Source organism: Giraffa tippelskirchi, chromosome 14 (genome assembly GCF_054371585.1).
Source record: "Giraffa tippelskirchi isolate mGirTip1 chromosome 14, T2T-mGirTip1v1.2.pri, whole genome shotgun sequence".
NCBI classification, from domain to species: Eukaryota; Metazoa; Chordata; class Mammalia; order Artiodactyla; family Giraffidae; genus Giraffa; species Giraffa tippelskirchi.
In genome coordinates this window covers 36,832,132-36,844,986 of record NC_137288.1, presented here as the reverse complement: position 1 = coordinate 36,844,986, position 12,855 = coordinate 36,832,132, and the positions used below count along the sequence as shown (strand labels likewise).

The window sequence follows — 12,855 nt, the reverse complement described above, 5'->3', positions numbered from 1 at the left end:
TAATCTGAAAACTAAAATAAAATGATCATTATAACATAAAATGTAACAAAAAAATAAACCTAAGAAGTGAGAACAAAACTTTAAGAAAATTTAAAAGTTGAAGTGTTCCATGGCATTATGAAAAAAAGAAAGAAAAAAGGCAGAAAATCAGTTAATCCATTTGTTTCTAAATAGACCTTGAATCACTTAAGAAATGACTTTGACATATATTTTAGATTCTCCTCTCAAAGAGACACCACATGTTCCAGTGTAAATAATATCCAACCACTCATGCATTGAAGTTCTTCCTTAAATTCAGCATGGTTTCTCCTGCTGAAGAAATAAATAAATAAAAGCAGGTCCCCATCATTCTCATAATAACCTCATTTTCTACCTTCCATTTCTGAAAATTGAAGTCTCATGCGAAGAGTGATTGATGTTCTCACTGTGGCATTCAAGTTGTACTCATCATAAAATCCACTCAGTCTGATGTGCCTCAGTGATTCTAATCCTGGCATGTCCCGAATCAACTAAAGGTTGCAGAAGCATAGCAAAGTTGTCCATGAAGCTCCACCAAAGTGCTTACTTGCAGTCCTGTGGCCTCTAAGGACTCTGTTGAGCTGGATTACAGCTGCAATCACTGATCTTAAATGCAAGACACAAAAGAGGCTTGGGGCCTCAGTGAGAACAGACTGATGTTCTCATTTCAGTTGACCTTGAGGAATATGAAGTAATGCTGTTGCCTCCAGTCTGTGCCTTTTGTGTCAGTGTCAACACATAGAGATGGTAAATATTTTAGACAGCTTCATATAAACTGAAGTCTTTTAAATATCTTTAAATGAAACCTCATAATATCCTCCTCCAAAAATACATTATCTGTCAAAATGGCATAGGTTTCATTTATCAATGTGTCTACCCCATATATGTTCATATCCTATATGCAGAAGAATAGCCCATATAGGAAAAAAATACATATTTTTTGACATTATTGAGTACTAAATATATGCACCAAACATGAGGCTATGCTAAGCACTTTTGATGCCACATTTTATTTAATCTTCACAACAAGAAAGGGGTTCTTGTCTTGATTTCATATATTAGGAAAGCAAAGCTTAGAGAAGTTGTTACATAAAGTATTGCACTGCACAGAGCTGAGAGGTGGGAGAGCTGGGACTTAAAATATTTCTCTCTGGCTTTGGAGTATACACAATACCATGAAGGCTGTTTTTATATTTAAAAATGTGGTGAAATGAAGAGAAGTGTTTCTAAAAGGATATCTCAGGGACATTTCAAAAGTTTCATGTCACTTGTTTGTGAAGTTCGAATGTTCCTTCAAGATATCAGCGCTGATATTCTAATGTATTTTACTTTGTTTTGACCACGGTGAACACACATACTTGGCATGACTATTTTTTTCTTGTTATATTCTATTTTTCCTCTTTATTTCATACACAGATATATATTTTCATCTCTGTAACACTCAAAGGACCAAAAAAGAAAAAAACCAAGCTGATAAAAATTACATATTGACCTCTTATCCAAATATCCTAATACAGGTATGTTGTCCATCCCTCTAAAAATAGGGCTTTAATATACATTTAACAAGCAGGCAGTTTTCCTTATAGTTAAAGCATTTGTTTTGCTTCATTAAATGCAGAGGAAACAAAGATAGCAATGACTCATTTAACATTTTTCTACATGTGCCATTCTCATCCTACCAGATGAGTTATTCATTAATTTCCTGAGTGCTCCATGGTTTAGGATTAACATTTTACATACGGTAAAGTGGGGAAAAGGAAATATGGTAAAGTTAGAGTTCGCACTAAAAGTCTACAAAAGACATGGCACTACAAGCAGCACAAGAAAGAACAAGAATCTATGAGTTCTTATTACTGCTTTACCCTAATACTAAGGGTATGAGTTACAACTTTTCTTTCTACTTCCTTTTCATGTTACACACAGTAAAGATACACTTAGGTCACTAAACTTGCTGTCTCTGGTCATTCATTTATCAGTATGACTGACTGATAACTGTGATTTTTAAGATAAAACTAATCAATCTCTAACCTTAGATTTCTCATGGAATACATAAACCAGAGGGCAGAGTGTTATATAAGATCATTTTCACCTACAACTCCATGATACAATGAATTAACAGTTTTAGTCAAACATTAAGTTGACAGAGCTCTACCTTGTAAAGCCTGTGCATAAAAAATCGGGTAAGGATTTTAAGAATTAAACTCAGGCAGGACATTCATTCTCTCTAAAAATCAGCCCAACTCCAACATCTTTGCTCAGAATCGATGCATAAGAGTAAGATCCTTCTGGATCTAACCAGAGTTGAGGTTTGTTGAGACGGCAACATGAAATTTCCATTTGAGAAAAAATATGGATGGTCTGATTGTGTGGGCAAAGGGTTGTTTATGTTCATTAACTGCCAACTCTCCTCGCTCAGTGAATTAGATCCTTACACAGTTTATTCACACAGGCCCTATAATTTAAGATTTTATCACTACCATTCTTCCTTCTCTTCTGCTTTTAATATGTAATTCCTTTACATCCATCACTGAAATTACTGTATCATGCCTTTATCTGAAGTCACTTCTCTGATGAAAAACTCTTACCCAAACACAAATTTTTTTTTCTCACATTCTGTTACCCCTTTTAATATCCTGGTTTTCTTTCAAAATGTAGAATAAGCTAGTGCTCATAAGTTTAGAAATAATTTCTTCTCCTTGCAAAGCTTCTGTGTGATGAACAGAAAGTACTGTTAACTTTTTTTTTAATGAAAAACAAAGCTCCTTTTAGTTTGGTTATACACTGGTGGTGGGGAAATGCAGGAAGAGACCTTTCCCTGAGTAAAGAATGAATGGGCAGATTGATAGAAATTATCCAATCTAAAGAAAAGAAATAAAAATGAAGAAAAAAGAACAGATCCTCAAGGAATTCTAGGAAAAAAACCAAACATAATCAAAGTTCAGCATATGTGAAGTTTAGGGTCTGGAAGGAAAAGAGAGGAAAATTTGGAGAGAAAAATATTTGAAGAAATAACAGCCAGAAAATTTCAAAATCTCATGAAAAACATCAACTCACACATCCAAGAAGCTCAACAAATCTCACACAATACAAAAATACAAAGAGAACTATGTCTGAGAACATCAACAGTTTGAGTCAAACTGTTGAAAACCAATTAAAGAGGAAATCTTTAAAGCAGCCAGATACAAAAGGACATATTACATATAGAGGACATGGTATGAATAACTGCTATATTTCTCATCAGAAACAAGATAGGCCAGAACATAACAGAAAAATAGTTTTAAAAAATAAGCAGGCAATTGGGAGAATAGTTCAGTTCAGTTCAGTTGCTCAGTTGTGCCCGACTCTTTGCGATCCCATGGACTTCAGCACGCCAGGCTTCCCTGTCCATCACCAACTCCCGGAGCTTACTCAAACTCACGTCCATTGCGTCAGTGATTCCATCCAACCTTCTCATCCTCTGTCGTCCCTTTCTCCTCCTGCCTTCAATCTTTCCCAGCATCAGGATCTTTTCCAGTGAGTTGGTTCTGCACATCAGGTGGCCAAAGTAATGGAGTTTCAGCTTCAGCATCAGTCCTTCCAATGAATATTCAGGACTGGTTTCCTTTAGGATGGACTGGTTGGATTTCCTTGCAGTCCAAGGGACTCTCAAGAGTCTTCTCCAACACCACAGTTCAAAGGCATCAATTCTTCGGCACTCAGCTCTCTTTATTGTCCAACTCTCACATCTATACATGACTACTGGAAAAACCATAGTTTTGACTAGATGGAACTTTGTTAGTAAAATAATGTCTCTGCTTTTTAATATGCCGTCTAGGTTGGTCATAGCTTTTCTTCCAACGAGCAAACGTCTTTTAAGTAGTATTGAAACATAAACATTACCATATGTAAAACAGACAGCTAGTGAAAATTTGCTGTATGACACAGGGAGCTCAAATCTGGTATTCTGTGACAACACAGAGGGGTGGGATGGGCTGGGATGTCGGAGGGAGGTTCAAGAGGGAGGAGACATATGCATACTTAGGGCTGATTCATGTTGATGTACAGAAGAAACCAATACAACACTGTAAAGCAATTATCCTCCAATTAAAAATAAATACATTTAAAAAAATTAAAACCAACCAACAAACAAAAAAAACAGGCAAGAAAGAAGGAAGGAAGAGAGAGAGAAACATTGAAAAAATAAATTTGACTTCACCAATATCAAAACATTTAGCTTGCCTCAAAAAGCTATTACAATAAATGAAAACACGAGCAAGAGTAGGAGGAAACAGATACATATTTGACAAATGACTTACATATGGAATGTGCAGAGAAAATTTACAACAGGAAAACAACCCAATAAAAAATGGGCATAAGACTGGGACTTTTCCAATAGATAACACACAAATGACTAACAAGCATGTAAAAAGATGCTCCACATCATTAATCATCAGAAAAGTGCATCTTTAATTTACAGTGCAGTACAACTTCGCACTCACTAGAATGCCAAAAATTTTAAAAACTGGCAAAGTCACTATTAGTGAGACTATAGTACAGCTACAGGCTTCCCAGTTGGCTCAGTGGTGAAGAATCCACCTGCCAATGCTGGAGACACAGGAGACATGAGTTCGATTCTTGGGATGGGAAGTTCCCCTAGAGGAGAAAATGGCAATCCACTGCAGTATTCTTGCCTGAAAAATCTCACAAACAGAGGAACCTAGGGGGCCACAGTCTGTGGGGATGCAGAGTTAGATACAACTAAGTGACTGAGCACGCACATACAGTACAACTGTAACTCATATGTTGCTGGTGGAACTGTCAATAATTTTTGGAAAACAGTTTGGCAGTTTCTTATAAAAGTTAAGTATATATTTATCATATAACTCAGCACTCCACTTCTATGTATTTATCCAAGATAAATAAAAATATGTCCATAAGAGACTTATGTGTAATTATTTGTAACAGCTTTATGATAGCTCAAAATTAGAAAACCCAAAGTTTCCATCAATGGCTATACAGCACTCATGCAAAGGAATACTATTGAGCAGTAAAATGAACAAACTGCTGATATATTCAGCATTGAAACTACTAATATGTTCAGCCACATGGATGAATCTCACAGACCTCTTTCTCAGACTTTGAAATAAACTGGACACAAAAGGACAGATAAGTGGAATGATTCCACTTTTTTAAAATTTTAAGATGGTGAAACTGAAATATCTGTGGATATGAAGGGTGGGGTGAAGTGATAGTGAACACAAAAGATATGAACGAACTTTCTGAAAAGAGTATCTATACCCTGTTTAAGATGGTGGTTAAATGGGTGTCAAATCATTGACCTGTATACTTAAATGAGTGGATTTTATTGTATTTAAATTTTCTCTCAACAAATCTGTTTGATAAAAAGACCACCAAACATTCCCTCGTGACAGAATTAAATAACCTCGTACCAGTCTCCTCTTGACCACTAGCGCCACCTGGGAAGCCCTTGTTAACTGTAGCTCTCCTGACTTCGTTTCTCTTACATAAAAGAGTATGCCTTGGGGGAACTTGGGGGAACTTGCATATACCTCATAATGGTTTCAGACCTTGAATCTGCTGATCCAAATAAACTTCTCTTTTCCGGAGAACTATTTGATAGTTTATTTGTTTAGGACAATAGTTTCCATATTCCTCCTGTACCCAAATAATTCTGCAGAGCACACTCAGACTCAAATTTTCAAGCAAAAGATTTGGCAACATAACATCACCAATCAAATTTATACAGGACCAGAGACTAAGCAATAATGAAGTTCACACTTTTGAGCCTGAAATTCAAGATGCTTCTTGACTGCACCTCGATCATTTCAAGCTTTATTTTAACCAATTATCTTTATATTTCTGGATCTTTCCTATACTGAATTCAAAGTAACCTACTTTTCCCATATTTTGTGTTACTTCACCACACTATTTGACTCATTCTGCTCTTTCTTAAATTCCCTCCTCCCATTTCATATACAAATACATCCTTCAATATTCAGTTCAAATCTGTCCTTATTCATTAACAATTCTCTTAATTCTTAAAAACCATTTAAACAAATTGATGTTACTCAAAATACTGAAGATACTTTTGTCCCACAGTATTCATTTGTCATACACTATTCTGATACCGTGATTTAGAATAAAAGTGAAACTGACAGTCGCTCAGTTGTGTCCGACTTTTTGTGACCCAGAGAGTCACAAATTCTCCAGGCCAGAATACTGGAGTGGGTGGACTTTCCCTTCTCCAGGGCATCTTCCCAACCCAGGAAATGAACCCAGGTCTCCCACATTGCAGGCAGATTCTGATTCCAGCTGAGCCACAAGGGAAGCCCAAGAATACTGGAATGGGTAGCCTATCCCTTCTCCAGCATATCTTCCTGACCCACAAATAGAACCAGGATCTCCTGTTTTGCGGGTGGATTCTTCACCAACTGAGCTATCAGGAGAGCTCCTGTGATTTAGAATAAGCAAGATATATTTGGTCTTGATCTGTTTTTGGCACAGAGATGCTAAAACCCTTGCAATTTGCTAACCAATGCGAGCAATTAAAATATCATTTTTTTATACTAATGAGGTGACTTTTGGACCACAAATAAGGAGGGAGACTCAGGAGAACCAATCTTTTGATTACAGAGTTGGAATTTTCAGTCCACCACCAACTTCTGACCCTTGGGGAGGGGAGAAGGGCTGGAGGATAAATCAACAATCTATGTTCAATGATTTAATCAATTCTGCGCATGTGATGAAGACTCCATAAAAATTCAACTGGACAGGAATCTGAGAGTTTCTCGGTTGGTGAATACACAGAGATTTGAGGGGACTGGCATGTTTGGAGACAACATCCCTTCCTCCATATCTTGTGGAAGCTCTGTGACCTTCCTCCATATCTTGTCTTATGCCCCTCTTCCATCTGCTGTTCCTGTGTTATATTCTTTTATAATAAACCAGTAACCTAGTAAGTAAAATGTTTCTCTGAGTCCTGTGAGCCACTCTAGCAAATTAATCAAAACCAAGGTAGGCAGGGGTATAAACTAAAACCACTAATAATATATAGTAGTTGGTCAGAAGCACAGGTGATGAACTGGGCTTAAATTAACCAAGATTAAGATTAAATGTTTTGATAAATATGGAGTTCTCCACAAGAATGATCTGAGAAAAAATATGAAACACTATAGAATGGGGCTTCCCTGGTGGCTCAGATGGTAAGGAATACACCTGCAATGTGGGAGACCCGAGTTTGATCCCTGGGTTGGGAAGGCCCCCTGGAGGAGGGCATGGCAGCCCACTCCAGTACTCTTGCCTGGAGAATCCCCAGGGACAGAGGAGCCTGGTGGGCTACAGTCCATTGGGTTGCAAAGAGTTGGACATGACTGAGCAACTAAGCACACAGCATACATAAAATGTATACATTTAATCATCTCTTTCTACTTCTTTCCACATAGGACGCCAGAAACACTTTCTGAGCTAACATTTCATGGAATCTCAATGAACAATTTTGAATTCTGGATTTCACAACCCAAAAACACTAGTCCTTCTTCTTTTCATTCTAAGAAACATATCTTTAATGAACTGGAAAGTTTCCAGCACATGTCAGTCCTAACATGAAGGATAAAGAAACTGTTTATTTTAAAAATTCATAAATTTCTGAAATTATAAACAATTCTTATGAATCAAATTTTAATTACAACACAATATTAATAAAATTAAAATATTATATCCATATATTATACATCAGTACTTTGTTAACTATTAATGATATTTAGGTTTATTTCTTAATAAAAATATAACATCAGCATCACAAACAAATGAGTGAATATAAATACAGTTTACACAGGTTACTATGCTATTTAGATTCAGGCCTCACCTTCAGTGCTTGTCATCTTATCTTCATGAATAACCTCAACAGCTTCCACAGGGGTAACAAATCGAACCAAAGCTTGTGATGTTGCATTGTCTTTTTAAAAGAAAACAAAATTTCAGTGAGTAGTTAATATATATATTTAAAATAATCAAAATAATGTACAAAACTGTGTTGTCCTTGAAAAAGCAACTATAATATCAATATTAAACAAAAACATAGTAGAATATCTTCAGATGTTTTGTTTTCCGATTGGCTGAACCCTTACAAGAAGGTATTCAAAATAGTACACAGCTATTAAAAGCAGAAAGCTCATTCAGAGTAACATCACCAAAATGATGGGGTTGGAGACCCTAGCTTCCATCTACCAATAATCATTAACAATCAGACAGAGACACACGAACAAAAATAGACTTGGAAAATCTCAAGAGTCCACTTAAGAAACTTCAGCCACATGGACCAAAAATATAAAAAACAGAATAACCACACACAACGGGAAGGAAGACAGCTTCATTTCGTCTGCATTATCCCATCCCATAAGTGACACTGGTCATGCCAAGAGAAAACTCTGGTCTGAAATAGTCCCTCTCCCTGGGACAGTGTGACCTACCGGCTTCCCTTTGGGGGCGCTGATATGATAAACAATTCTTATGAATCAAATTTTGGGAGAACTGCACAAAGGATAGTCTTTTATTTCATCCCACTTAGAGATCAGCAAAGCTGAGAGGCATAAAGATGGCCTGGCACAGGAAGAATGGCAAAGGCTATCAACAGCACGCATGAAGCAGCAATGATCATGCCTACCAGTGCCTGCTCTGCAGAGGACCTCAGCTTCTTTGCTGGCAAACTTGTCTTTCAAAATTGAAAAAGAATGAGTTTCCCGACAAAAAACTGAGAGAGTTCATCATTATTTGACCTGCTTTATAAGAAATGCTGAAAGGAGTTTTTCAAGTTAAAAGGACATGAATTATTAACACAAAAATAAAAACATAAAACAAATCAGTAAAGATAAGTGTATATTCAAACACAGAATACTCGAATACTATAGTGAGGTATTAAATATTTAACTCTAGTATAAAATTTAAAAGAAAGGAATACTAAAATAGCTATAACTGCAATAATTTATTAATAGATACAAAATATAAAAGATTTAAATTGTGACATCAAAGACAAAATTTGGAGGCGGGGTATTTAAAAGGGTAGTTTTTGCATGTGATTGAAATTAAGTTGCTATCAGTTCAAGACAGACTGTTACATCTATAAAATAATTCATTTAAGCCTTAAAGAAACCACAAAGCAAAAACATATAGTAGACACACAACGAAAAAAAAGAAGGGAATCAGAGTATACTGCTATCAAAAATCATCAGTTCAAAAAGGAAGACAGCAAGAGAAGAACAACTAAACAAAAGAACTCCAAAACTTCAAAGGCATAAAATATCAACAAGATGCCATTAGGAAATCCTCATCTATCAATAATCACTTTAAATGAAAATGAATTAAACTCTCCAATGAAAAAGCACAGAGTGATTGAGCAAATTAAAACAATAAATAAATAAGATGTATCTATATATATATGCTGGAGAAGGCAATGGCACCCCACTCCAGTACTCTTGCCTGGAAAATCCCATGGACGGAGGAGCCTGGTAGGCTACAGTCCATGGGGTCGCTAAGAGTCGGACACGACTGAGCGACTTCACTTTCACTTTTCCCTTTCATGCACTGGAGAAAGAAATAGCAACCCACTCCAGTATTCTTGCCTGGAGAATCCTAGGGACGGCGGAGCCTGGTGAGCTGCCGTCTATGGGGTCGCACAGAGTCGGACACGACTGAAGCGACTTAGCATAGCATATATATGCTACTACAAAAGACTCATTCCAGTATTAAGGGCATATATAAGCTCAAAGTGAAGGGATGAAAAAATACACTCCATGTAAATGGAAACCAAAAGATATCAGAGGCAACTGATACATAAATGTATATTACCTTATACATACGTACACCAGACAAAACAAACCCATTTACAACAGCATGAAAAGAATAAAATGCATAGGAATAAACTTAACCAAGGAACTGAAACATCCATACACAACAAACTGTAAGATATTGGTGAAAGAAATTGAAGAACCATAAATAAGTGGAAAGATTTGCTCTTCATAAATGAGAAGAGTAAATATTGTTAAACTGTCCACTCAATTGAATTCTTATCAAAATTTCAATAGCAAGTCTCACAGAATTTTTTTTAAATCTTAAAATTCTCCTGGAATATCAACAGAATCCTAAAAAAAAAAAAAAGAGAGACTCCTAATAGCTTCCTTATTTCAAACTGCATTATAAATTGCACTACAAAATGTATTGCATCTATAATAATCAGAACAGTACGGTACTGAGAGGGTAACAGGCAGGAAGGCCAGGGGTCTCCAAACAGAGGAAATAGGCTGCAAGTGTCTCTTAAAATTCTGTGTGGCTATGCTGACACCTGGTTCCACCGGAACTTAACTTTTCTCAAACCTTGAGACGTTTTTCTTATGGAAATGTTTTTCTTAAGCTATGTTAATGAAACTATGTATTTGCTTTGGAATTTGCCTTTTTTCAAAAAGATTCCAACTAAGACTAACTTTTTTTTCTTTTCTCAAACCTTGGGCTGATAATAGCTCAACAAACCAGTATTCATGTCAATTGTTTTATGGCTGGAGGATGACACACCTCATGCCATCCTAGCTCAAAAGTATATTGTGGAAGAGGAGCCTGGTGAAACTCCCTCAGCCTTGAGGTGTCTCTCTTATCTGATTAATGGCTTTCTAACAGACATAAAGCAGCTTGCTAAAACTAGCAAGGGGGGCAGTCTCCACCCCCTTTCTGATGTCTATGTCAGAAGATTTCCCTGTCCGTTTTCATACTTTAATAAAACTCTGCCACACAAAAGGTCTTGAGTGATCAAGCCTGGTCCCTGGTCCCGAAGCTAAATCTTCTTCGGAGATCACGAATCCGACACCATTCACCGTAAGCTATCAGTACTGGCATGAAAACAGATGCATAGATGAATGGAACAAAATACAGAATCAAGAAATAAATGGCGGGGGAAATGAGGAGACGTTGGTCAAAAGCAACAGTTGTAAGAGGAAAACTTCAGGAGATCTAAAGTATAGCATGGTGACTATTAACTGTATTGTATTGTTTACTTGAAAATAGAAATGAGAGTAGATTATAAACATTTTTCCATAACAACAAAATGATAATTATGTGAAGTAAAGGATGTGTTCAATGATCTTATTGTGATAAGCATTTTACAATACATACAAACATCAAATCATCATAGTGTACAACTAAATTTATACAAGATGGCTTCCCTGGTGGCTCAGAGGTAAAGAATCTGCCTGCAATTCAGGAGACCTGGGTTTGATCCCTGGGTCAGGAAGATTCCTGGAGAAGGAAAAGGCAACCCACTCCAGTATTTTTGTCTGGGAAATCCCAAGGACAGAGGAGCCTGGAGGTCTACAATCCATGTGGTCGCAAAGAATTGGACATGACTTAGGAAGTGCACGATGACAGGACAAACTTAAAATGTTACATGTCAATTATATCTCAATAAAGCTGGGAAAATAAAAATAAATAAATAAATTTATGCAAATAGCAAACAGGTAAGTCATTATGCACCAGTACAGAAAGTAGTCCAATGTACACTGCTAAGTGAAAATTAGCAAGACACAGATCTGTAAGTTTTTACATCACTTTTTGTTTTTAAAAAGAGATACAGACATTGATAGATATTTGTAGATACATATAAAATACATTGGTCAAAAAATTGTTAGGACTGGCTACTCTTGGGAAGAAGGAATATACAGACAGGGGCAGGGAATTTATCTATTTCATTGTAAAATCTCTGATATGTCTAAAAATTCTCAAATAGAAGAATATATTATTGTTTGTTTGATGGTATCCTATAAAGTTAAATACATTTCCTACAGATTTAAATAGATTTACTCTACAATGTAGAAATTCCACTCAACTACCCTTTTACCCAAGATAATTAAATATCTAAGAACATCTGTGATACCTTTAATAATAACAGAAACTGGAAATCTAAAAGTCCATCTCTAGAAAAATAAACTTTTAAAAAATATTGATTAGTTATATAATAGTATAATGCTGAGCAGTAAAAATAATGAGCTAGTAACACACGGAGTAACACTGGTGAAACTCAAAAGTACATAGAACAAAAATAATCATAAAAAAGGGTATTATATAATTCCATTGTTACAAGGCTTAAAAAAAGAGAAAACTAAACTCTTACATATCAAGACAGTGGTTATCTCTGGAAGGTGAGAAACTTTCAGGGGTGATGAATATATCTTCTGTCTAAAATGAGGGGATGTACACATTTATCAAAATGCATTATTAATTTAACATTTGTGCATTTCAGTGTATGTAAATTATAAGATAAAAATAGATTCTTTGACTAATAGTAAAATATTTTGATAGATTATACAGATATAAGGCCTTCCCTGGTGGCTCACCTGGTAAAGAATCCACCCGCAATGTGGGAGACCTGGGTTCAATCCCTGGGTTGAGACGATCCCCTGAAGAAGGGAATGACTATCCAACTCCAGTATTCTGGCTGGGAGAATTCCAGGGACTATATAAGTCCATGGAGTCTCAAAGAGTCAGAAACAACTGAACGACTTTCACTTTCACTTTTACAGATATAAATAAAGATTTATGCTAATATTTAATAATAGAATATTTATGTACCAAACGCCACTAAAAATAAAAACGAAGCAGAAGTATATTTACAGCAAGAATATGCAAAACATAAAAGAAATTTCAACTGTTGAAATAGTATAAAAATGATAAAGGGTAGTGCTATGAAAGCATTAATAACTACCTTGAATGATTTAAATTTTTCCAAAAGAACAGCCAAGCAAAAATTATATCAATAACAGAAAAAATTATAAATAAACTATTCACATTTTCCCCTGA

At 35.9% G+C, this 12,855-nt stretch overlaps 1 protein-coding gene across 11 annotated transcripts in view; it reads right to left on the bottom strand.

Annotated features, from left to right (window-relative positions):
• The window catches only part of CCDC178 (coiled-coil domain containing 178), a 365,952-nt gene that overhangs the window by 314,085 nt on the left and 39,012 nt on the right, over positions 1-12,855 (bottom strand). For all 11 annotated transcript variants that reach the window (XR_014074818.1, XR_014074817.1, XM_081562576.1 and 8 more), the window contains one exon: positions 7,883-7,972. Coding sequence is in view for 5 of the 11 variants with exons in the window: in XM_081562576.1 (XP_081418702.1) it covers positions 7,883-7,972 (90 nt within the window). In the remaining 6 variants the exon portion in view is untranslated. The remainder of the gene's footprint in view (positions 1-7,882; positions 7,973-12,855) is intronic.